Source organism: Pseudophryne corroboree, chromosome 5 (genome assembly GCF_028390025.1).
Source record: "Pseudophryne corroboree isolate aPseCor3 chromosome 5, aPseCor3.hap2, whole genome shotgun sequence".
NCBI lineage: Eukaryota > Metazoa > Chordata > Amphibia > Anura > Myobatrachidae > Pseudophryne > Pseudophryne corroboree.
In genome coordinates, this window is record NC_086448.1 from 189,039,552 (window position 1) to 189,063,996 (window position 24,445).

Below are 24,445 nucleotides of genomic sequence, written 5' to 3' on the forward strand. Positions count from 1 at the left end.
GCTACATCCGGAAAGGAACCTGCAGACCGTAAAATAGAGACCACTCTGAAATCTATTTATGTTGCAGCAGGGGCCTCCCAAAGGCCTGTTATTGCAGGATGTTGGATGACTCATGCCATACATACTTGGGCAGGTAACCTTCAAGAAGGCCTTACTGAGGGTAAGTCCCTGGCTGAAGTGGTGACGCTTATTCAACATATTCAGGAATTTGCCCGTTTCCTCTGTGAGACAATAAAAGGTATTGGCATTATTAATGTTCCTTCCTCTACCATGGCGGTTTCCGCATGCAGGGCATTGTGGTTACGGCAGTGGGTGGCGGACGCAGAGTCTAAACAGAGTGTGGAAGCCTTACCCTTCACAGGTGATTGGCTGTTTGGAGGCGAGTTGGACACTTGGATTTCAAAGGCTACCGCTGGAAAGTCCACACACCTCCCATCTGCAGCTTCACCGGCTAGACGCACTTACACCTGGCCTTCCCTACAGTCCTTTTGGTCTGCGCGGTTTAAAGGAAAGGCCAGAGGTGCCTCAAATGCGGCATGAGGCTCCAAAGGTAAGTCAAGTAAGCCTACCACCGAAGGATCTCAGGACCAGGTTGTCAGCTCTGTCTCTTCCAAGCCCTCAGCATGACGGTGTCCTTCCGCTCCTGGGGAATGTCAGGGTGGGAGCTCTTCTGAGATTCTTCAGCTCCATTTGGAATGGCTCCTGCCAGGATGCCTGGGTAAATGATCTGATCTTCCAGGGCTACAAATTGGAGTTCGAGAGTTCTCCACCTCATAAATTTTATAAATCGGGATTACCGGCTTCAGAATACATGCGCCTCACGCTACAGGAGGCCATTCAGAAATTGGCTCGGGCCCAGGTCATTGTTCCTGTGCCACTTCAACAAAGGGGCGAAGGATACTATTCCAGCCTTTTTGTGGTGCCAAAACTGGACGGTTCAGTGAGGCCCATTCTGAACCTCAAATCACTGAACCCATATCTGCGGGTTTTCCGGTTCAAAATGGAATCTCTGAGAGCAGTGATCTCAGGCCTGGAGGAAGGGGAAGGGGAATTCTTGGTCTCTCTGGACATAAAGGATGCTTACCTTCATATTCCGATATGGCCGCCTCATCAGGCCTACCTCAGGTTTGCTCTGCTGGAAGAACATTTCCAATTCCAGGCGCTGCCCTTCGGCCTCTCCACGGCCCCAAGGGTCTTCACCAAAGTGATGGCGGAAATGATGTTCCTGCTCAGGGTTCAGGGCATGAACATTGTCCCCTACCTGGACGATCTGCTGATAAAAGCGAGATCAAAGGAACTTCTGCTGGACAGCATCTGCCACATGACATCCCTGTTGTCACGCCACGGTTGGATTCTGAACTTTCAAAAGTCCAACCTCGAACCGACCCAACGTCTCCAGTTCCTCGGAATGATCCTGGACACGGTGGCTCAGAAGGTCTTACTTCCTGCGGACAAGGCAAAGACACTTCAGGAGTTGGTTCGAGCAGTTCTGCAGCCAAACCGGGTCTCGGTGCATCTTTGCACATGTCTGCTGGGAAAGATGGTGGCCTCCTTCGAGGCCATCCAATTTGGCAGGTTCAATGCGAGAACATTCCAGCTGGATCTCCTGAAGAAATGGTCAGGTTCGCATCTGCAGATGCACCAGATTATACGTCTGTCGCCACAGGCCAGGATTTCTCTCCTGTGGTGGTTGCAACCCTCCAACCTCTTGGAAGGGAGGAGTTTCGGCATGCAGGATTGGATTCTCTTGACCGCAGATGCGAGCCTTTGTGGCTGGGGAGCCGTCACCCAAGGGGCTCAGTTCCAGGGCAGGTGGTCAAGCCTCGAAGCCAGTCTTCCAAACAACATTATGGAACTCAGAGCCATCTACAATGCTCTGTTCCAAGCGTCTCCTCTGCTTCAAGGTCGAGCCATTCAGGTTCAGTCGGACAACGCCACGGCTGTGGCGTACGTCAATTGGCAGGGAGGCACAAAGAGCAGGGCCTGCATGCGGGAGGTTTCCAGGATCCTCATCTGGGTGGATAGGAATGCAATGGCAGTCTCGGCCATATTCATTCCGGGAGTGGACAACTGGGAGGCAGACTTCCTCAGTCGTCATGACGTAGACCCGGAGAGTGGGGTCTCCATCCGCAGGTCTTTCGACAAGTCACAGCCCAGTGAGACTGCCCGCAGATCGAGCTGATGGCCTCTCGACTCAACAACAAGCTTCCGTGTGCTATTGTTCCAGGATGAGGGACCCTCTCGTGGCAGACGCGCTGACGACGACGTGGAATTACCAGCTGGTGTACCTGTTTTCTCCGATTCCGTTGCCCCCAGGATTCTAAAAAGAATCAGAAGAGAGGGAGTTCAGGCAATTCTCATTGCCCCTGATTGGCCTCGAAGAGTGTGGTATGCAGATCTTCTGGCCATGACAGTAGAGGCCCCTGGCCTCTGCCGCTAAGGGAGGATCTTCTTCAGCAAGGGCCGTTCATCTACCTGGACTTACGGCAGCTTCGTTTAATGGCATGGCGGTTGAGCAGAACCTTCTAGCTGAGAAGGGAATTCTGAGTAAGATTATTTCCACCATGGTTCAAGCCCGGAAAGCTGTCACATCGAAGCATTACCACCATATCTGGAAACAATACGTCTCCTGGTGTGAGGGGCGGAAGTATTTGACCGCGGATTTCAACCTGGGGCGCTTTTTGCATTTTTTGCAGGCTGGAGTGGATATGGGCCTGCGATTGGGCTTCATAAAAGTTCAGATCTCGGCCTTGTCCGTTTTCTTTCAGAATAAATTGTATGCTTTGCCTGAAGTCCAGACGTTCCTGCAGGGTGTCCTGCGCATCCAGCCTCCTTTTGTGCCACACACGGCACCTTGGGCTCTAAACGAGGTTTTGTCCTTTCTGCAGTCCTCTTGGTTTAAACCTCTGGTGTCGGTTGAGGTCAAGTATCTTACGTGGAAGACGGTTATGCTGTTAGCCTTGGCTTCCACTAGACGCATGCATTTCAGAAATTAGTGCTTTGTCCTGCATAAGTCTTTCATGAGGACAGAGCAGAACTCAGGACTCGTCAACAGTTCCTGCCTAAGGTGGTTTCTGCTTTCCACCTGAATCAGCCTATTATGGTTCCGGTGGCTTCGGACTCTTCCTCAATTCCTGAGTCCTTGGATGTGATGCGAGCCCTGAAGATTTATGTCAAGAGGACAGCTGCTGTCCGAAAGTCGGATTCCCTCTTTGTGCTGTATGATGCATGCAAGAAGGGTGTCCTGATTCAAAGCAGTCTGTTGCCCGTTGGATTAGGCTTACTATTTAACAGGCCTAAACTGCGGCAGCCTTGCCTGTCCCCCGGTCTATCAAGGCCCACTATACTAGGTCGGTGGGTTCTTCCTGGGCAGCTGCCCATGGTGTCTCTGCTTTGCAACTATGTCGGGCCGCAACCTGGTCAGGGACAAACAAGTTTGTCAAATTCTACAGGTTTGATACCTTGGCTACAGAGGATGTCCATTTTGGACATACGGTGCTGCAGGCATCTCAGCATGTTCCCACCCGTTCTGGGAGCTTTGGGACGTCCCCATCATACTAAGTATTCCCAGTATTCCTTATGGATGATAGAGAAAATAGGAATTTAATTACCTACCGGTAAATCCTTTTCTCGTAGTCCATAAGGGATACTCTTTGCTTCGACTGTTCCTGCGAGTTATAGTTCTTGTGTGAATATGTTCATCAGCTGTTGCTGTTTCTTTTTTCACTAGCCGTTGCTAGTGTGTTTGTTCTGCTGTGTGCTGGTTCGTTAATCTCACCACTAGTTGTATTGTCTTGTTCCTCCTCTCAAGTATGTCCATCTCATTCGGTCACAGTTTTCCTAGACTGAGCTGTGAGGGAGGAGCCAGCACACCCTGTTGGAAAAAATTTAAAGTGCACCAGCTCCTTTGGACCCCATCTATACCCCATTGTTCTAAGTGTCCCCAGTATCCCTTGTGGACCACGAGAAAAGGATTTATCGGTAGATAATTAAAATCCTATTAAATAATAATGCATGCAATATGTCCACTAAGCATGGTATATATTTTTAATGAAGTGTTATATGTGTATAATTTGATGTGTTTAGACCAGGAACTCCCTCTTCCCAATGTGCCCAATGGGTAAAGATCAAGGGGGATAAATATGAGTAGATTATAGAGCCCCAATCGAGAACACCTTGATAAAGACTCATACAGTCGAAAATGCGTTGGTGGACAACTAAGAACTGGCATCCAACTGAGATGATCAATTTTAGAGGACTCAGCACCAGGAACATTCCTAGTAAGTCCACTTCCCGGGAGTACCTTGGAGTGTTTCTTTCATGTGATCCATGGTGTGCTGTGCACACCTCTCTTATCCAATACGAGGTTTAGTCTTGCTTATGATGGATTGTTATATCATATTGGAGTGTTTTTAAGCTATTGTTTTGATTAAACAGTATTTCACTATGCAGAACATATTTTTTTTCTCCCGATATGTACTGAGTCCAGAAATTATCCACTTTCATCATTTGGAATTCACATGAAAGTCGAACAAGAACTTATCTGTGGACTGTGAGATAGACTTTTCATATCTTTTTTTTCATATGTTCACACAAATCTAAGCAAACTATATACTTTTAGTTCTCTTCATCCTAGTTGGTAGCGCTAACCTGGTGTATGTTTAAATTGTTGTGTATGTTTAAATTGTTATTAATAGGGTTGGTGTTCCCCTATTTATTTGGTTTCTAGCTGCTACCTAATGTGAAGCGCGGGATTTTGTGTATTTACTAGTTAATACGTTTGTTTCTATGTAGGAGGAAGGTGATAAACTTCTGAACACAATGCTAGGTTTGGAGAAACAAGGTTTGGATGCCATGGAAGACATACTCAATAGCTCTAATCCATTAGACTCTGCAGAAGTAGTGGACCTGTTCTATGACTGTGTGGACACAGAAATAAAATTCTACAAGTGAGGTAACTTCTTCTTGGAATGGATTCAATAAAATAATTGAGATTAAAGTTAAGTTCACTTTAAAAAGATGTGGAACACCTGGGTAGCCCCTTCCCTCCCTATGTGAGCGTCCAGTTCTGTGAAAGCCAAACCTTTCTAATTTAGTTTTAGTATTATTTATATTTTCTATATAGTATTTGTTGTATGTTACTTATTAACATTTGTGTTGCTTTTGTACACACTGGCTCCACTTTTGAGTTGCTTCTAGTTTTGTTACCTTTCATCCTCAGTACTTGTCAGTTTGGAGTAGGTTTATATGGCTATATTGTTTATGTAAAGTAACTATTTTCTCAATAAAAATTCCTGATTTAAGACAAATAGGACATGAAGTTTGCTCAGCCAACTGAAGCCACCCCATTACATAAAGTAATCAGTTCAATTAGGAGTGAGTTGGGTCCTGCAATTCCATTCCAAACTCGCATTACATTTTCACAGCAAACTTGCATTTTATTGTTCCCACCCACCCTAAGCAGGTGATAAAGTAGGGAAGATCTTTATTCAAAGGAAACTTGCATAAAACACTGAGAATTCACTTGACAGAGAATTGTCTGTACTCCATTTGCTGGCTATCATTTTCCCACCATTCATAAACAAAAATGCTTTAATTAACCTTGTCACACCTTTTAAGAACCTCCAGTACTTTCCTTATGACCACTTGCAGCATTCTATGGAGGATATCCATTTGTTTGAAAAGTCGGTTGGGTGTCTATTTTTTCCTGTCTATTAGATAAGAAAATACAGACACCCAACTGACTTTTCAAACAGTTGAATACCACCATATATGTTCATGGTCATTGGATGATTTCCCCACTTTTTCATGCACTTCTGACTTTTTATGGAAGTTGGAAGTGTAGAACTTGCCATGAATATGCAATATCTTGTGAATTTTGCAGGTGTGCACCACATTGCTATGATGTACAGTATGCACTGTAGCAGGCTGTGCACTGGGCACAGTAGAAATCATGTGTATAGCTAACAAAAAGTACAGACATTTAAATGTATATTTAAATAAAGGGTGTACCTTATTTACTTGGTCTAGGACAATCTGGATCCCCTCCTAGATCTTGAACAATTGATAGTCCTACATGGAGGGGGGGGGCTCCCACAACCTTGGTTGTCCAGTGGGGGCTGCCTATGGATAAAAGGGGTGGCTTTAGCCTCCTTAGTTTGGATGAACTCAAAACGTACAGGTAGAGTGGACAAGTGCAGCAAGATAATTGCTACATTGAAACGATGAGGGCTCTTTTCTCAGCTGCCCCATCCCACGGAAGCCATTTTAGGCCAGAGGCAGCAGCTGGTCCCTGGTGCAGATCTACTGAAAGTATTTTAGGCAGGAGATGGAAAGATAATAGCCATCTTCATAGACCTCCAGGTGTCTGGGAGTGGCACAGTGCTTACATTGGTTGAGGGAAAGGAGCTGGATTACCCCTCTGCATTCTGTGCCGTAACTGAATAAAATCGGGGCTCTGAAAGCTCCAATGTGTGTATCCTGTGAATATCTTAAGGTGTTTAACTCTGTCTGCTGTGATATTCCTAGTACCTTCAACTAGGAATAATTGTGTTTTTGATTGTATTTCATTGGAGCAAATAAACATATTCCTTCATCTAAAGATGCCTGCATCTGCTTGTATCCTGTCACTACCAGATTAGCACCAAAGGCTTATCCTTTCTCCAGCTGTCCTGAGATTGAGCCCACTGTCTCTATGGTCTGTCCTCTGCCCGCAACCATACGCCACACTGGTCTATAGTAAGCGGCCAGTTAGCGAATCAGCTGGCACCAACCATAAGGTGTTGCAGAAGCATGACGACACATACTTAGAAATTAAGCGGTTCCAGGTTCTGGTGTAGGAGCCTGGTGGAGAAAGCAGTTCCAGGTTCCAGTATGGTGGTGCCAGCCAGTTACCCTTCTACAACAGTGAGAGGAGTCCGTAATAGACATTTACCGATGGTGCAGGGGAATCCCTTTACCCCAGGAGTTGCAAAGTAAGCTCTACTCAAGGCGGAGCAAGGCCAGCCAGTCACAGAACTCTATACTGTAGTCTCGTATACTATAGTTCTTTGCTTCCATGCGGACATCATACGCTGCACAGCACAGGTATTAATAGATCACTGTCTGCCAATGTTTTACCACTAGTTAATTTGCTTTGTTTCAAACACTTCTTGAATAGGCACTTTGAGTAGTAAATTTATATTGTCTGTTAATCCTGAATAACTCAGGTTGATAGTCTGGGATTAAGGAATGTGATCAACACCAGATGTGATCACAATATTATTAAGTATTATTTTTACATAAAAATAGATTTAATAAACCAGGAATATCACGTAAACAAATGTATTCATTAAGAAGATCATTTTGTAGAAAAACATTTTGTTGAAATAAAGCACAATGTAGCGAAGACTAAGCATTGACATGCCGAATGATGACATGTGAATGTCGACCTTACGGATTTGTGTTGGTAAAGTCAGTATGCCTTATCCTAACGCTAATACTGACATTGTAAGACAATTGCCTGTTGAAATTCTATTATGTCATGACGACATTCTGTTATTGTCTACATTGTGAATGTCGACATTCTGCCACTGTCAACATTCTGAATGTTGACATTTAGACCATGTTGACAGCCAATATGAATGTATGCAGTCTGCATTCCTTAAAGCTGAGACCAGATAACAATAGTCTTCAGGCCCATATAGACGGGCCGATGCAGGAGAGATGTGTGCTGAGCGAATACACACGGAGCGATAATGCTGAAATTCTAAGCAATCTAGTCAGATTGCTTAGAATATCGCTCGGTGAGTACCCCCCTTTAGGTCAGCGTTTCTCACTATCTTCTTATACTGCAGCTTGCTTTAAATGAAGAAGATCTTTGACATAACATCTGTACAAACAGAAGACCAGGGGGTAGATTTACCAAAGCGCCTAAAAATGAAAAGTGGTTGTGTTGCCCATAGCGGCCAATCAGATTGTGCCTATTATTTCTCTATTGCATGCTAGAAAAAGCTATAATCTGATTGGTTGCTATGGGCAGCACCACTTTTAATTTTAAGACACTTTAATAAATCTACCCCAGGAGTCCCAGTGTACCTACAGAGTGTGTATAGCGTCCCTCTATTTCCAAAGGCCCATGGTCTTTCATCCCATGTTTGGGGACTTTCATATTCTTGTGTCCCTCTGTAATATTATTCATAGTCTTACATGATGATCCTCTCACAGTACAATTGTTTATGTGGACTAAAGGGGGGTATACACGGGAGAGATGTGTGCTGAGCGATGCGGGGGGAGGACGGGGGCTGCTCATTTCACCCAGCGGGTGAAATGAGCGACCTGCTAGATTGGCCTGCATGCAGGCTCAATCTAGCAGCGGCGATAGCGATATGCGGGGCCGCGCATCGCTATCGCTGAGGGGGGTACACACGAGTGATCTGTGCTTAAAATCTAAGCAATCTAGTCAGATTGCTTAGATTTTAAGCATGGATCTCTCCGTGAGTACCCCCCTTAAGAGGCAAGGAGTAACAATAATATCACTGGATTGGCTTTAAGGTCCCTTATAATATACCACATTCATGCTTTATTAGACATTTTTTAATTACTCAATATTAACCTTATTTAACTCTTTATTAGATACCATGGACATGACTCAGCTTCCTTCCTGAAAGAAGATCACGTGACTTGACAAATGCAGGCTTCTCCATGTGGCAGCGTGACCAGTTGTCTGTCCCCTGTGTAGCTCTGCGTTTCACGGTGGTATTGTGTATTTGTGCAGGGAATAGATTCAGCCTGGTGTGCTCTGTGCATGTAGATTAAGAGAGCTCACTGTGTGCGCTAACATATAACTGATAAATATATTCTATTAAAACAATATCATTGAAGACATATCAGAGGTGTGTTAAGTAGATATGAGAAAACCAGTTTGAATAGAATTGTATAATGTTTGTAGGATATAAGTAATGAATCAGTGATTTGTAATTGAATTAGATCTTCAGGAAGGATTTGAATAACGGCATTTTAAAAGTATATGTAATATGGTTTGGATTATTTTACACTACACTAACCAACCTGTAATTCTAATTAAATGCATCTTCAAAATAAAAATAAAAAAATGACGTCTAGAAATCAAGGCTGCAGTATTGCTTATTGGCTATCCTCTGCATTTTCCCTAAATTAGTAAATGTGGGACTTGCAATATGCTGGCTGAACGCCATTCTTCCATGGGCTCCATTGTGTCAATAAGCAGCTGGTACAGACCAAGGGCCTAATTCAGTAAGGATTGCATGCTGGGGCCGCCCAGCATGCTGACCGGCGCCTCCCCCAGTTCAACAAGCAGAAATTGAGAATGCATCGCAATTTCTGCTTGTTAGCAGAAACTGAGGAAGCCTCCTGCTGGCGCAGCTTAGCTGCGCCCGCAGGAGGCCCGCTGCCATGTTCTTGATCGCGGCAGCTGCGTGTGACATCACACAGCTGCCGCGATCACGCCCCCATTTGGCCGCCTTCGCTCCCAGTTCGCGCTGCATCGCCCCAGGAACGCTCCGTCTCCTCCCTGGAAACGGAGTGTTGCCTCCCCCCCCACCCCGGGACCACCTCTGCCTGATTGACAAGGAGAGGCGATCGCATTTTCTGCGCTCCCCCAGCAGAAAATGCAGGCGCATGCGCAGGACGGCGCATCTTTTTCTCAATATTTGCAGACGTTTCTCAATATTATACAGACGTTTGCATAATCATTGAGGAGTTTAGCGGAGTTATGATTTTTGGTAGAGTGATGATATCTCATACAAGGAATGAAGTATGAACACTATGTGCCTGGTTTGTCAGAGCAGTGCAGGGGTGAAAAGGGCACTTTTCTCTGGCTGGGTCCACAGGATTATCCACAGGATAACATTGGGATATGGTTGAGCGACAGCGGAAATGGCACAAACACAGTCACGAGCTTTCTGGCCTCCCAGGATGCATCGGGGCTTCCCCATATAGTCCCGCCCACTGACTCAGTCAAATCAGTTTTTTGCTTGGTGCGGCAGGAAGCCGCATGGTCACAGGGCTGCTGTGAATAAAGCAGCCTGAAGCTTTTATTATGTTATTTTTATAGACTTATTATGTTTTTTGAGCGACTTTTCTTAACAGCATCTTAAACGCATACTGGAAAGAGTCGCTCCAACAACTCCCCACCGGGTCGCAACAACGCTTAATTTCGCGGTACAGTGCTGTCTCGATGGGCGTCAGTGTCGGATGTTCTAGCAGGTCCAGCAGACGTAAACAGAGCATGGGGGGAAGGTAAGTATATGGATTTCCTCTTAGTAGAGGGGTCCGGACACAGCTACAAAGTATTGGTGGAGACTAACATCTCGAGCGCGACAGCGCTACGCTCTGGGGATCATAGGCGCCAGGACTAGGTAGAGGCCGCGATCCTTAGAGTTTGTCAACAGGGGGATTCAGACGCTCTCCTAGCTGCCTAGCATGACCAGTTTCCGCGTGTCTCCCGTCCATGAACTGAATGACCTCACTTCCGTCTCAGACGCTACCATGAGGGTACTCGGTCGCAGCTTAGACGCTGCGGTTGTGTACACTAGAGATCCCGCCTAGACCGAGTCGCAGGCCTTAGCGTCTGCATACACGTGGAAGTCGCTGAGCGTCCGTGTCCGTCAGTGAGCGTCTGTGTCCGTTATCAGTTATCAGGAGCGGTAGTGTACATCAGTAGCGTCTGAATCCACTCAGCGTCTTACGAGCGCATTTGCTTGGATATGGAAGTGTGGTGAGTCTCCCTGTATCCCGGTCTACGGAGGAAGGGTATACAGTACTAAAAATTCTCTCTACTTGTTAGTATGAATTGTTAATTTTTAGTACATATTGCATATGAGATCTGTATATTACTGTGTTTTCGGCATGTTATGTTGAAAAAGAACCAGTTGAAACAGAAGTACAATTTTCCTACTTACTTGTAAGTTGTTATGGGGCTTGTATTCTCATATGACTAATGCCTTAACATGTGACTGACTGCTGGAATGTGTGCTGACTTTTCTGTGTTGTCAGTCCTGTTCTGACCCTCAATTCAGGTGCACTGTGGTCAGATTGATCTCACTTCTATATACTCATATATAGGTGATTTTCAGTCACAAATTGTGTAGTCATTAACAGATTATTACCATGTCTGTGAGCGGCAAAAGTGACAAGGAGAATTTATCAAGCACTCCTACATCCCTAACATGCTTATCTTGTAAGACAGGGTTAATTGGTATAGACCAATTGGTCTTATGAGGGGTTGTGTGCGAACTGTTTTGCTTTTCAGCAAAGTAAAAAACAGGAGTTGGTTCAGCCACCAACAGAGCTCCCATGGAATATGTTCGCAAAGACTTTATCTTCAATAGCGGACAGGTTAACTCCGATTGCACCACCTCAAGGGTTAGGTTACACTATTAACCCATACATGCAGCTCTCTTCCTACGGCTTGGTTCCAGTAGCCTCTACAAGCAACCAAGGGACAGGTAAGACTAAGACAGATGCTTCTATGTGGCAGACTACACAAGATGATGATACAGTATATTCAAATACTCCGTATGATGATCAGTCGCAGAGTTTTAGTTCAGAGGATGTAGCTGAACTTATTGATGCTGTGAAGGCTGTTCTCTCTTTGGCAGAGCCAGCCAAGACCGTGTTAAAATCTAAAGCACCTGTGTTTAAACGAACAAAATCAGTTAAAACTGAATTCCCAGCATCAGATGTGCTGACGGAAATGATGGATGAGTCTTGGGCGACACCCAGTAAGAAATATAAGATTCCGAAAAGATGGAATTCTTATTATCCATTTCCAGCTGCGGATTGTTCAAAAAGAGAAGTTCCTCCAAAAGTAGATGCACATGTACTGCGACTTGTGCATAAATCTGCTTTACCACTGTCATCTATCTTACTAAATGATGTCACGGACAGAAGGGTAGATAGCTTCTTGAAAAATGTATTTTCTCTAGTAGGAGCAGTGGTAAGACCTGCTATGGCTTCGGCCTGTGTAGCAAAGACTATGGGCGAATGGATAGAGGAACTAGAGAATGACATCTCTTCTCCTAATAGGGAGCAAGAGTATCATTTAAGCCGTTTAAGACAATCTGCCCAATACTTGGAAGAAGCAGCAATTGATATGGGTACAGTTGCTTCTAAAGCTTCAGCCTTGACAGTAGCCGCTCGCAGAGCAGTCTGGCTACGTACCTGGAAAGCAGATGCGGAATCCAAGAAAGAATTGGAAGCATTGCCTTTCATTGGTAATATATTGTTTGGGAAACCATTATCTGATATCCTAGAATCAGAGGCTGAACCAAAGAAGGTCAGATTTCCGGCTACTTATAACCCTAAGTCTAAGGGTTCAAAGTTTTGCTCATTTCGCTGGCAAAGAGTCTAAGCAACCCCAGTTCAAAACCAGGGGTAGGAAGCAGTGGGCTAGCAAGAAGCCAGCTTCCAAGCCTGAACAGAAACCATCAGCCTGAGGAGACGGGCCTCCGCCTGGAGGATTCCAGGGTTGGGGGCCGACTCCTTCATTTTGCACACATATGGCAACAGTCAACAACAGATGCTTGGGTGCAGAAGGTCGTATCTCAGGGGTATGGGTTCCCATTCAGGAGGCAGCCTCCTCAAAGATTTTTTTGCACCAGCCCATCTCGTATAGAATCAAAGGCCAATGCCCTGCAAGAAGCAGTCCAAAAATTACTGCAGTCAGGTGTGATTGTCCCAGTACCTCCATCACAAAGGGGACAGGGGGTTTTACTCCAATCTAGTTCTGATCCAGAAGCCAAATGGGTCATTTCGACCAATTCTCAATCTGAAAAGTTGAACAAATACATTTGGATCCCAAGGTTCCACATGGAGATGTTACGCTCCATAATGTTGGCTATGGAACCGGGAGATTACATAGTATCTCTGGATGTATGGGATGCTTACCTACATGTGCCTATATCACTGTCTCATCAGTGTTACCTCAGGTTTGCCATCCTCCAGGAACATTTTCAGTTCCAAGCTTTGCCCTTCGGGCAAAAAAACAGCACCCAGGGTGTTTACCAAAATGATGGTGGTTATTGCAGCTTGTATGCGCAAACAGGGGATAAGAATATTCCCATACCTCGACGACCTGTTAATCCTAGCACATTCGCAGGATCTACTTTTGAGCCATCTTCAACAGACAATAGTTTGTTTACAGAGACACGGGTGGCTCATAAATTGGGAAAAGTCGTCTCTGAATCCGTCACAGCGGATGGTTCATTTGGGGGCCATATTGGATTCAGACCTACAGAAAGTTCTCTTACCAGAGAAAAAGATAGTCAAGGTGCAGGTCATGGCTCAGGAAGCGTTGCACACCCAGACAATGTCAGTCCATGCAGCAATGCGACTGTTGGGTCTGATGGTATCAACCTTCGACATGGTGGAATATGCGCAATTCCACTCCAGACCATTGCAGCACCTTATTCTGACCAAATGGAATGGAAATCATCAGACGATAAAAAAGCAGATGATAAAGTTTCCAGTAAACGTAAAAAGATCTCTAGCGTGGTGGCTACAGACAGACCATTTAAACAAGGGAAGACCCTTTTGGATAAAAGAATGGCAAGTCCTGACAACAGATGCCAGCCTGCAAGGCTGGGGTGCGGTACTCGGAAGCCTTTGGTTCCAGGGAAAATGGACCGCAAGGGAAAGTCGCCTTCCAAATAAATCTGTTGTAAATAAGGGCCATTCACATGGCTCTAGTTCAGGCAAAGGACAGTCTGCAAGGAAGACCGGTCCAGATTCGCTCAGACAATGCGACAGCAGTAGCGTACCTCAATCATCAAGGAGGAACTCACAGCAAAAGATTGATGGAGGAAGTAGCTCCCATTCTAAGATGGGCAGAACTCCATCTCCCAGCATTGTCAGCAGTGTTTGTCCCAGGTGTTCTGAACTGGGAAGCAGATTTTCTCAGTCGACACACCATTCAGGAAACCGAATGGGCATTACACCCAGTAGTGTATCAGACACTAGTGAACAGATGGGGTCTACCAGAGATAGACCTCATGGCGTCTCGTCTAAACAACAAAGTTCCGAAATACGGATCGAGAACAAAGGATCCAGGAGCGGTCCTTGTAGATGCGCTGTCAGTAGAATGGAAATTTCATCTGGCGTATCTGTTCCCTAAAATATCTCTGTTACCCAGAGTAGTGAGAAAAATAAAGCAAGCAAAGGGAGCCATAATTCTAATAGCTCCAGCTTGGCCAAGAAGGCATTGGTACACAGATCTACTGAGAATGTCTGTGGAAGCAACGATACTGCTCCCTCAACGTCCAGATCTGCTAATGGCGGGTCCTTGTTGCCACAGTCATCTGGATCGTTTGTCTTTGACGGCGTGGCTATTGAAACCTCTATCTTAGAAGCTAGAGGATTTTCAAAACAAGTAATCCAAACTATTCTTAGAGCAAGAAAGCCTTCTTCAGCTCATGTGTATCATAGAATATGGCAAGCCTATATTCATTGGTGTACTGGAAAAAGTTTGAATCCAAGATCTTTTAAAGTATCCAAGATTTTGGATTTCCTTCAAGCAGGATTGGATAAAGGTTTGAAAGTTGCTTACTTGAGAGTTCAAGTATCGGCATTAACTGTATGGTTTCAGCGAAAGATTGCTGATTTACAGGATGTACATACTTTCTTTCAGGGAGTGGTACATATTCAACCTCCATTTGTTCCTCCGGCAGCTCCCTGGAATTTGAATTTAGTTCTTAAATTCCTCCAGGGTCCTACGTTTGAACCGCTTAAGAGAGCAGATCTTAAATGGTTAACGGCTAAAGTACTGGTATCAGGTATTATAGTAGGGGAACCCATAGGAAACAGCGACCCCAATATGGTCACATTCAATATCAGTTTCCATAAACAGCCCTATACTGGCTCAACTAGGACTCTAAACTTTAGCAAAGCAAATTTTGAAAAGATGAGGGTATTTTGCAGGGATATTGAATGGGAAGGTTTGTTTTTAGGAAAAAATACTACGGAGAAATGGGAGGTACTAAAATTCCTGCTAGCTAAAAATACACTTAAATTTATTCCTATGAGTAGCAAAAAAAGGAATAAAAATCATAAACCGATGTGGCTTAACAAAAAGATTAAGGAACTTATGGGCAAGAAAAGGCGAGCATTTAAAAAATACAAATCTGACGGGGAAGCAGGGTCATTTCAGCACTATAAGGAATGTAACAAAATTTGCAAAAAGGAAATAAGAGCGGCTAAAGTAGAAACTGAAAAACTAGTAGCAAAGGAAAGCAAAGCGAATCCCAAAAAATTATTTAAATACATTAATAGCAAGAGATTAAAGAAGGAGAGTATAGGCCCTTTAAAAGACAAGTTGGGAGTCTTAAGCAAAAATGATAATGACATAGCGGACACACTAAATGAGTTTTTTTCAACAGTATTCACTAGAGAGGACCCATTTCAGGGACTGACACTCAATCTCAATAATGAGAATATCCCACTGATAGGTACTTATTTAAGCGAGGAAGTAGTCTGTGACCGATTAAAACATTTAAAGATTAATAAATCACCAGGGCCCGATGGTATTCACCCAAGGGTTCTAATGGAACTTCACTCTGAACTGGCAAAACCGCTATCTTTGATCTTTAAGGATTCAGTTATATCAGGTATGGTTCCCAAAGACTGGCGTATAGCGGAAGTAGTGCCTATATTCAAAAAGGGAAGTAAAGCTGAACCAGGTAATTATAGACCAGTTAGTCTTACATCTATAGTGGGGAAAGTATTGGAAGGTATTCTAAGAGATAGTATTCAGAAGTTCCTTGAAGTCAATAAGGTCATTAAAAGGAATCAACATGGGTTTATGAAGGACAGATCCTGTTAAACCAACTTACTTGGCTTTTATGAAACAGTAAGCGCAAACCTAGATCAGGGTAAAGAGGTGGATGTAATCTTTTTAGACTTTGCCAAAGCGTTCGATACTGTACCACACATGAGACTTATCTACAAGCTACAAGAATCAGGGCTAGGAAGCACAATATGCACTTGGGTCAAAAACTGGTTAGATAACAGGGAGCAGCGCGTTGTGGTTAATGGATCTTTTTCAACTTGGACTGAAGTGCTAAGTGGTGTGCCGCAAGGCTCAGTATTAGGACCGCTATTGTTCAATATTTTCATTAACGACCTAACAGAAGGTCTAGAGAGCATGGTGTCAATTTTTGCAGATGATACCAAATTGTGTAAGGCTATAAATACAGAGGAGGATGCCGAGTCTCTTCAGAACGACTTAGTTAAATTAGAAGCATGGGCAGCCAAATGGAGAATGCGCTTCAACACAGACAAGTGTAAGGTAATGCACTGTGGTAACAAGAACAAAAATTACACCTACCGACTAAATGGGGTAAAATTAGGGGATTCTGTACTGGAAAAGGACTTAGGTGTCCTCATAGATAGCAAGCTAAGCAGTAGTACCCAAAGTAGGACTGCAGCAAAGAAGGCTAATAAGATATTAGCATGCATAAAACGGGGTATTGATGCTAGGGACGAGAGTATTATACTCCCGTTATATAAATCACTAGTGAGGCCATACCTTGAATACTGTGTACAATTCTGGGCACCGTATTACAAAAAGGATATCCTGGAGCTTGAAAAGGTACAGAGGAGGGCGACCAAACTAATTAAGGGCATGGAGACGATGGAATACAAGGAAAGGCTTGAAAGACTAGGCATGTTTACATTGGAAAAGCGGAGACTAAGAGGGGATATGATCAACATCTACAAATATATAAGGGGATAATACACAGAGCTTGCGCGGGACCTGTTTTTGGTTAGATCAACACAGAGGACTCGTGGACACTCGCTCAGGTTAGAGGAGAGGAGATTCCGCACAATACGGCGTAAAGGCTTTTTCACGGTAAGGACAATACGTGTTTGGAATTCCCTGCCCGAGGGAGTTGTAATGGCGGAATCTGTCAACACCTTTAAGAATGGGTTAGATAAATTCCTAATGGATAAGGATATCCAGGGGTATGGTGCATAGTCATGCATTATAGTTACTATAAATAGGGATAAAATGCAACGGCTGACAGCAGCATCAGTCAGAAATTTTAGTCAAATCATCATGCATAGGAGACCACATATAGGTTGAACTCTATGGACAATTGTCTTTTTTCAACCTCAGATACTATGTTACTATGTTACTTTTTCTACTGGCAATAGCGTCAGCCAGAAGAGTGTCAGATTTAGGAGCGTTATCGTGTAAGTCTCCTTTCCTAAGTTTTTTTCCAGACAGAGCAGTTCTCAGAACGAGATCTGGTTAACTTCCGAAGGTGGTTTCAAAGTTTCACCTGAATGAAGAGATTGTAGTCCCAGCTTTTCAGGTATCGGGACTATCTGCGGGAGAAGCGTCGCTGGATGTAGTCCGAGCTTTAAGAATCTACATAGATCGTACTAGTGCCATCAGGAAATCAGATTCTCTCTTCGTCCTCTACGGATTTCATAGAAGAGGATGGCTTGCTAGTAAACAGACGCTGGCGAGATGGCTCCGAATGGTAATATCATAAGCTTATTCTCATGCAGATCTCCCTACTCCGGCTAATGTCTCTGCTCACTCTACACGTAAGGTAGGTCCTTCATTGGCAGCACAACAGGGTGCTTCAGCAGAACAGATTTGTAAGGCAGCCACATGGTCTTCCATAAACACATTCATTAGACATTATGCCTTGGATACTTTTGCCTCTCATGACGCAGACTTCGGGCGAAAGGTCCTCCTGTGTAATCAGGAGCGTCCCCACCACTAAAATTGGCTTTGGGAATCCCAATGTTATCCTGTGGATAATCCTGTGGACCCAGCCAGAGAAATAGACGTTATGGTAAGAACTTACCGTTGATAACGTGATTTCTCTTATGTCCACAGGGATCCACAGGGATCCCACCCTGACGCACCTGATTTGAGGATCTTGACAATCACTAAACCTCTTCCCTCTTGTATGGAAGGGTGTGCATGTGTGTTCTTATCGCCTAAATAGGTTTCTACCTGATGCTCCTGCCTAAATCGCTGTGGAAAGAACTGATTTGACTGAGTCAGTGGGCGGGACTATATGGGGAAGCCCCGATGCATCCTGGGAGGCCAGAAAGCTCGTGACCGTGTTGGTGCCATTTCCGCTGTCGCTCAACCATATCCCAATGTTATCCTGTGGATACCTGTGGACATAAGGGAAATAACGTTATCAACGGTAAGTTCTTACCATAACGTCTGTATTTGGGACATTCCTTGCCGTTTTCACTCCATACTAACACATGATTCTGCAGCAGCTCAGAGAATGGGTCTCGTCCTATTCTTTTACAGGAACCATTCTGCACATTGGGGGTCATTCCGAGTCGTTCGCTCGGTAATTTTCCTCGCATCGCAGCGTTTTTCAGCTTAGTGCGCATGCGCAATGTTCGCACTGCGACTGCGCCAAGTAATTTTGCTATGAAGATATTTTTTTTACTCACAGCTTTTTCTTCGCTCCGGCGATCGTAGTGTGATTGACAGGAAATGGGTGTTACTGGGCGGAAACACAGCGTTTTATGGGCGTGTGGATAAAAACGCTACCGTTTCCGGGAAAAACGCGGGAGTGGCTGGAGAAACGGAGGAGTGTCTGGGCGAACGCTGGGTGTGTTTATGACGTCAAACCAGGAACGACAAGCACTGAACTGATCGCAGATGCCGAGTAAGTCTGAAGCTACTCTGAAACTGCTAAGTAGTTTGTAATCGCAATATTGCGAATACATCGTTCGCAATTTTAAGAAGCTAAGATTCACTCCCAGTAGGCGGCGGCTTAGCGTGTGTAACTCTGCTAAAATCGCCTTGCGAGCGAACAACTCGGAATGAGGGCCATTACCACTGCATGTAGGCAAAGAAACGCATTTCTAGGTGCACTCTGACCTATGTAACAAAACATTCAAATAAATAAAGATTGGCACTTGGCACACTGGCAGCCCTGATGTCCCTTCATGCATGATAAATGTGAGGCGTGTCAAGCAGTATTTTAGGAGAAAAATGTAATTAGTCAAAAGGACTGATCCTAAAGAAGTAGGAGGCTGGATGTTCCATGTGACTTGTACACCTTTGTACAATCACCACTCTCCAACTGCAGGAGCACTTCTAGTTTGCAGAGAGGTCACCCGAGAATGAAGAGCTGTCATACACTTTCAAAGGTGCTTCAAAAACAACATATACAGTAGTAAAATTAAGGTGTGAATCATAAATAAGGTCCAGTTTTGATAAAAAGTTAAATTGGGCCACCACATAAATTATTCCATATAAAACCAGGCTTACCACTTAGGAGGCAACCTAGTCAAGGGATTTATATTTTGACGGATTTGGTAAGGGTCCAAATATAAGAGATAGTGAGCTACTGAAGTGTATTTATATATATATTTCAAGAAACACTAATGGTGCGTACACACAGAACGACAGAACAAATGATGCGGGCGTTCCCGACCGTGTGTATGAACAATACCGATGACAATGAGGCATGGACCCTGCTATCCCCCTCCCCGCGCCGCCGTTAGTTGCAGCCGGCATCAGCAAGCGTGTATGCACCTGCTTATGCCAGCTCCCCCTCGCCGGGCCAGATGTGTCATTCAGTAACACATCATGCAATGTGTACCCACCATAAAGTCTTCACTACAGCCACTCCACGGTCTCTGAAAACGGCCTCGGAAAAATCAGTCTGTCTACATTTGCAAGTTGGCAAATAATTCGGAAATATGTACAAAGTGGAGCCAGTAAAAATATCACAACCTACTTTTCCCTTTAGGAATGGTGTATTGCTTGGCTCAGATATATGTCCCATTACAAGTAGAGAGACCAGGTTGGTTTTCGGAACTCCTGACTTGCAGTCTTTCTGCCGTGAGGAAAATGCTGCACCCCTATCCCTAAAATGGGAATGTCTTGCTAATCCTGCAGCTCATAGAGTTATCCTGTCCCACAAAATTAGGTGTTTCCATGCATGTAATCTGCACTAAGGGCCTAATTCAGACCTGGTTGCAGCAACAAATGTGTTAGCTAATGGACAAAACCATGTGCGCTGCAGGGGGGGCAGATATAACATGTGCAGAGAGAGTTAGATTTGGGTGGGTTATTTTGTTTCTGTGCAGGCTAAATACTGGCTGCTTTATTTTTACACTGCAATTTAGATTTCAGTTTGAACAAAACCCACCCAAATCTAACTCTCTCTGCACGTTATATCTGCCCTCCCCTGCAGTGCACATGGTTTCACCCATTAGCTAACAAATTTGCTGCTGCGATCAGGTCTGAATTAGGTCCAAAGTAAGGAACTCCGCCAATCTACCCATATCACCAATCTCCTGCTACCATACCGTGCAAACTTTATCCCCCCCGCAGATGTTGCTATCTTGACTAATGTAAAAACCATACACTGGTTGAGAACACACTGGTTGACCCTACATAGGGTGAGATTTGTATACTAAACGATCAAAGGTAACTTTTTAATAATAATTTATTAGGAGAGCATGCTGAAATGAAACAAACATGACAATGAAAAAGCTGTCCTGTTACATACAGAGAAAGTGTTATTTTTTATATACTGACAAGAGGCACATGTAAAAGTAATAATTCAATGGGGGTAATTCCAAGTTGATCGCAGCAGGATTTTTGTTAGCAATTGGGTAAAACCATGTGCACTGCAGGGGGGGCAGATATAACATGTGCAGAGAGAGTTAGATTTGGGTGTGGTGTGCTCAATCTGCAATCTAAATTGCAGTGTAAAAATAAAGCAGCCAGTATTTACCCTGCACAGAAACAAAATAACCCACCCAATCTAACTCTCTGCAAATGTTATATCTGCACCCCCTGCAGTGCACGTGGTTTTGCCCAACTGCAAAAAAATTTCCTGCTGCGATCAACTTGGAATTACCCCCCCATATGCGGTAATAGACAAAAGGTCTGTATTCCTAACAGATTTTTTTAAAACCTCATGTAAAGGCAGTAATGGCATATCACATAGACAGTGATACATCTTGTTCTGCTGTTGCCAATACTAGATCATTGGTCCCTAACATAAATTCCACATATCACAACAGCCTATTTGCATGCTCAAAAAATGACCCTTTTTGTTTGTGGCATATAGATGTTCCTGTGCAGGTCACTAAACTTAAACTAACTAAGGTTCCATTAAAAATGGAAACTAATCTAATATCCTAAGGGATCTTACTGAGTGATGTGCCGCCAGCCATAACTACAGCGTCAGCCTGCAGACATTACTGGTTAATAGGGTAGGTAATCTTCAATCCTATTCCTGCGCACCACTATGATGTGAGGAATAATGAGCAAAGATATTGGTCCTGGAGTGTCTCGCCATTCCGGTGGCGCTACGTGCACATTGCGCTGAGAGGAGTTGCCCCCTTAGGTACAAGTGCTATTTAGACTCTGTTTTAAATAAATGTGCTTTGGTTCTGAATGTCCAAAAAATAATGTAATAGCCTGGTAAATACTTTCTCATAGTGCTGCTTCATGTCATTGGCAAAGTTGCCTGCAATTATCAGAAACATGAATGCAATAGTTCTATGAGATTGCTCATATATGTATATAGGGAATGCAGTCAGTTTGCCGGTTCTCGGGATCCCGGCGTTCAGAATACCAACGCCGAAATCCTGCCAGCTGACAATGCAGTCAGACATAATCCCGCCACACCAGGGCTATTCCCACTCGTGGGTGTCCACGACACCCATAGAGTGGGTATAGATCCTGTGGCGGGAGCAGTGAGCCACCGAGCCCGCAGCGTGGTGAGCGCAGGGTGCCCGCAAGGGGACTCCCAGCACTCGCACCACTGCCGGTATTGTGGTGGGTGGGATGCTGCGGTCAGGATATTGACATCTGTCATCTCACCCACCGGTAATACATACCAAACGTGTATAGTACACTGTGCTGCATTAAGCTTTGAGCCCCAGTAAGCAACTTACTTCTAATGCTGTTAAAGTGAGGATAAAGTAAAAGAAGAAGGTTATGCGGAATCTATAACTAGCTGTGCTTTATAACATCCATATGATTGAGCGCTTAGTGTTACTCATCCATATAATGTCTCAGCCAAGTAGAAGACCAGTGTGCACACCTGCTGTTGGACCCTTATCTTTACTGTACAATCACTGGAATAATGCAGGAATAACTACCAGTGTCTTTCTGATATTCCTTATAGTACACTGAAGGACATACCAGAGTGTTGCTCATGCTACTAAGAGTTGGACATTAATGTGATAAAAAATAATGACCTATAAAATAACCATATTACAGTTTGAAAACACTGGACCACTATCAGTTGCCAAAATGACTACTGCAAGAAGTGAGGCCACTATGGAGCTCATAAGTGAGGGGTAGCCATCAATTGTGTGTCACACACCCGAGGCCCCACCCTGCTCCTTGTGGCGACTGTCATATGCACAGTAAAGCCCCATTTGGCGGGAGCATCTTCTGAGAATGCACAGTCCCAAATATATAAAGCCTTAAAAAGTGTTAAGTGGAGATGGATAAAGAGTGATAAAGGGGGTAATTCGGAGTTGATCGCAGCAGCAAATTTGTTAGCAGTTAGGCAAAGCCATGTGCACTGCAGGTGTGGCAGATATAACATTTGCAGAGAGAGTTAGATTTGAGTGGGTTATTTTGTTTCTGTGCAGGGTAAATACTGGCTGCTTTATTTTTACACTGTAATTTAGATTTCAGTTTGAACACACCCCACCCAAACCTAACTCTCTCTGCACATGTTATATCTGCCCCACCTGCAGTGCACATGGGCCCTCATTCCGAGTCGTTCGCTCGGTATTTTTCATCGCATCGCAATGAAAATCCGCTTAGTACGCATGCGCAATAATCGCACTGCGACTGCGCCAAGTTATTTTGCTATGAAGATAGTATTTTTACTCACGGCTTTTTCTTCGCTCCGGCGATCGTAGTGTGATTGACAGGAAATGGGTGTTACTGGGCGGAAACACAGCGTTTTATGGGCGTGTGGTTGAAAACGCTACCGTTTCCGGAAAAAACGCAGGAGTGGCCGGAGAAACGGGGGAGTGTCTGAGCGAACGCTGGGTGTGTTTATGACGTCAAACCAGGAACGACAAGCACTGAACTGATCGCAGATGCCGAGTAAGTCTGGAGCTACTCTGAAACTGCTAAGAAGTTTGTAATCGCAATATTGCGAATACATCGGTCGCAATTTTAAGATGCTAAGATTCACTCCCAGTAGGCGGCGGCTTAGCGTGTGCAACTCTGCGAAATTCGCCTTGCGACCGATCAACTCGGAATGAGGGCCATGGTTTTGCCCAACTGCTAACAAATTTGCTGCTGCGATCAACTCTGAATTAGGCCCAAAGTACCAGCCAACCAGCTCCTAACGGCCATGTCACAGGCTGTTTTTGAAAAATGACAGGAGCTTTATCACTTTTTAAGGCTTATTACATTTGGGCCATAATGCCTTGGCAGGGAGCACCTGCAGTTTCTGCAATGGTACAGGGTCCCACCCTGATACAGAATGACAGATGTGTAAACTCACCATTCTCTTAGTAAAGTTCTGACACCCTCCTCCTGATTTCTTAAATTACAAATTTATAATTAAGATGATGTCACATGTTTTGAAAACAATAATTGATTTATTACTCTCAGCAGGACACACTTGTACAGTAACAAAAGACCCACACTCAAATGTTGAGGTTTAATTTAGGAAGTACATACAGTATTATGTAGATCATTTATAGTAATAGTCATTTACATACAGTAGCACATCATGATACTTAAGCGCACATATAAGGCACAGAATAACAGGATATATACACAACAATGATTTTGTAGATCATTACTTGATTCAAATGACATTGGCTCTGCACATGTAATTTATAGGAAAACTATATTAATAAACCACCGTTTTATAGGTGCTAATAAAGATAACAGAAATCAGTGGTAAATTTCACAGACGGTCATGCAAAGTGAGTCACAGGATTCCTGGACATTCACAGCATTCAATGAGAATTTTACCCAAAACATTTACAGAATTGTATTCTGCTAAAAACAAAAACCCAAAAAACAACATTTGCGCAATAGTAATACAGTATGACCAAAGCCACCCATGTCTGGTTACTAAAATAAATGCAGTGATCACAACTGTGAAAACAGGGACCAAATTATTTTTTCTAAGGAAGTTGCAGTTGATAAAATGGGAAGCGGTTAAAATACCGTTAGTTGGGATGCCGGCAGTCAGAATGCCGACACTGGAATACCGACTACTGGTGAAATGCCGACACCGGAATACTGGCTATTCTCCCTCTGTGTCCATGACACCCATAGAGGAAGAATATAATCTGTGGCGAGCGCAGTGAGCCACCGAGCCCGCAAGTATCTTTCTAGCACTCGCCCTGCTGCCGGCATACTGGTGGCCGAGATGCCGCTGTAATATACTGACGGCCGGCATCCCGGCCGCCGGTAATTGATACTGAACCCGAT

The 24,445-nt window shown here is 44.3% G+C and overlaps 1 protein-coding gene across 1 annotated transcript in view; it reads left to right on the top strand.

The window, feature by feature from the left end:
* The window catches only part of SCRN1 (secernin 1), a 135,262-nt gene extending 126,169 nt beyond the window's left edge, over nucleotides 1–9,093 (top strand). The window contains exons 8-9 of the mRNA XM_063921960.1: nucleotides 4,795–4,954; nucleotides 8,614–9,093. Coding sequence (XP_063778030.1) covers nucleotides 4,795–4,953 — 159 coding nt within the window. The 3' untranslated portion in view covers nucleotide 4,954; nucleotides 8,614–9,093. The remainder of the gene's footprint in view (nucleotides 1–4,794; nucleotides 4,955–8,613) is intronic.
* Nucleotides 9,094–24,445: the final 15,352 nt, after the last annotated feature.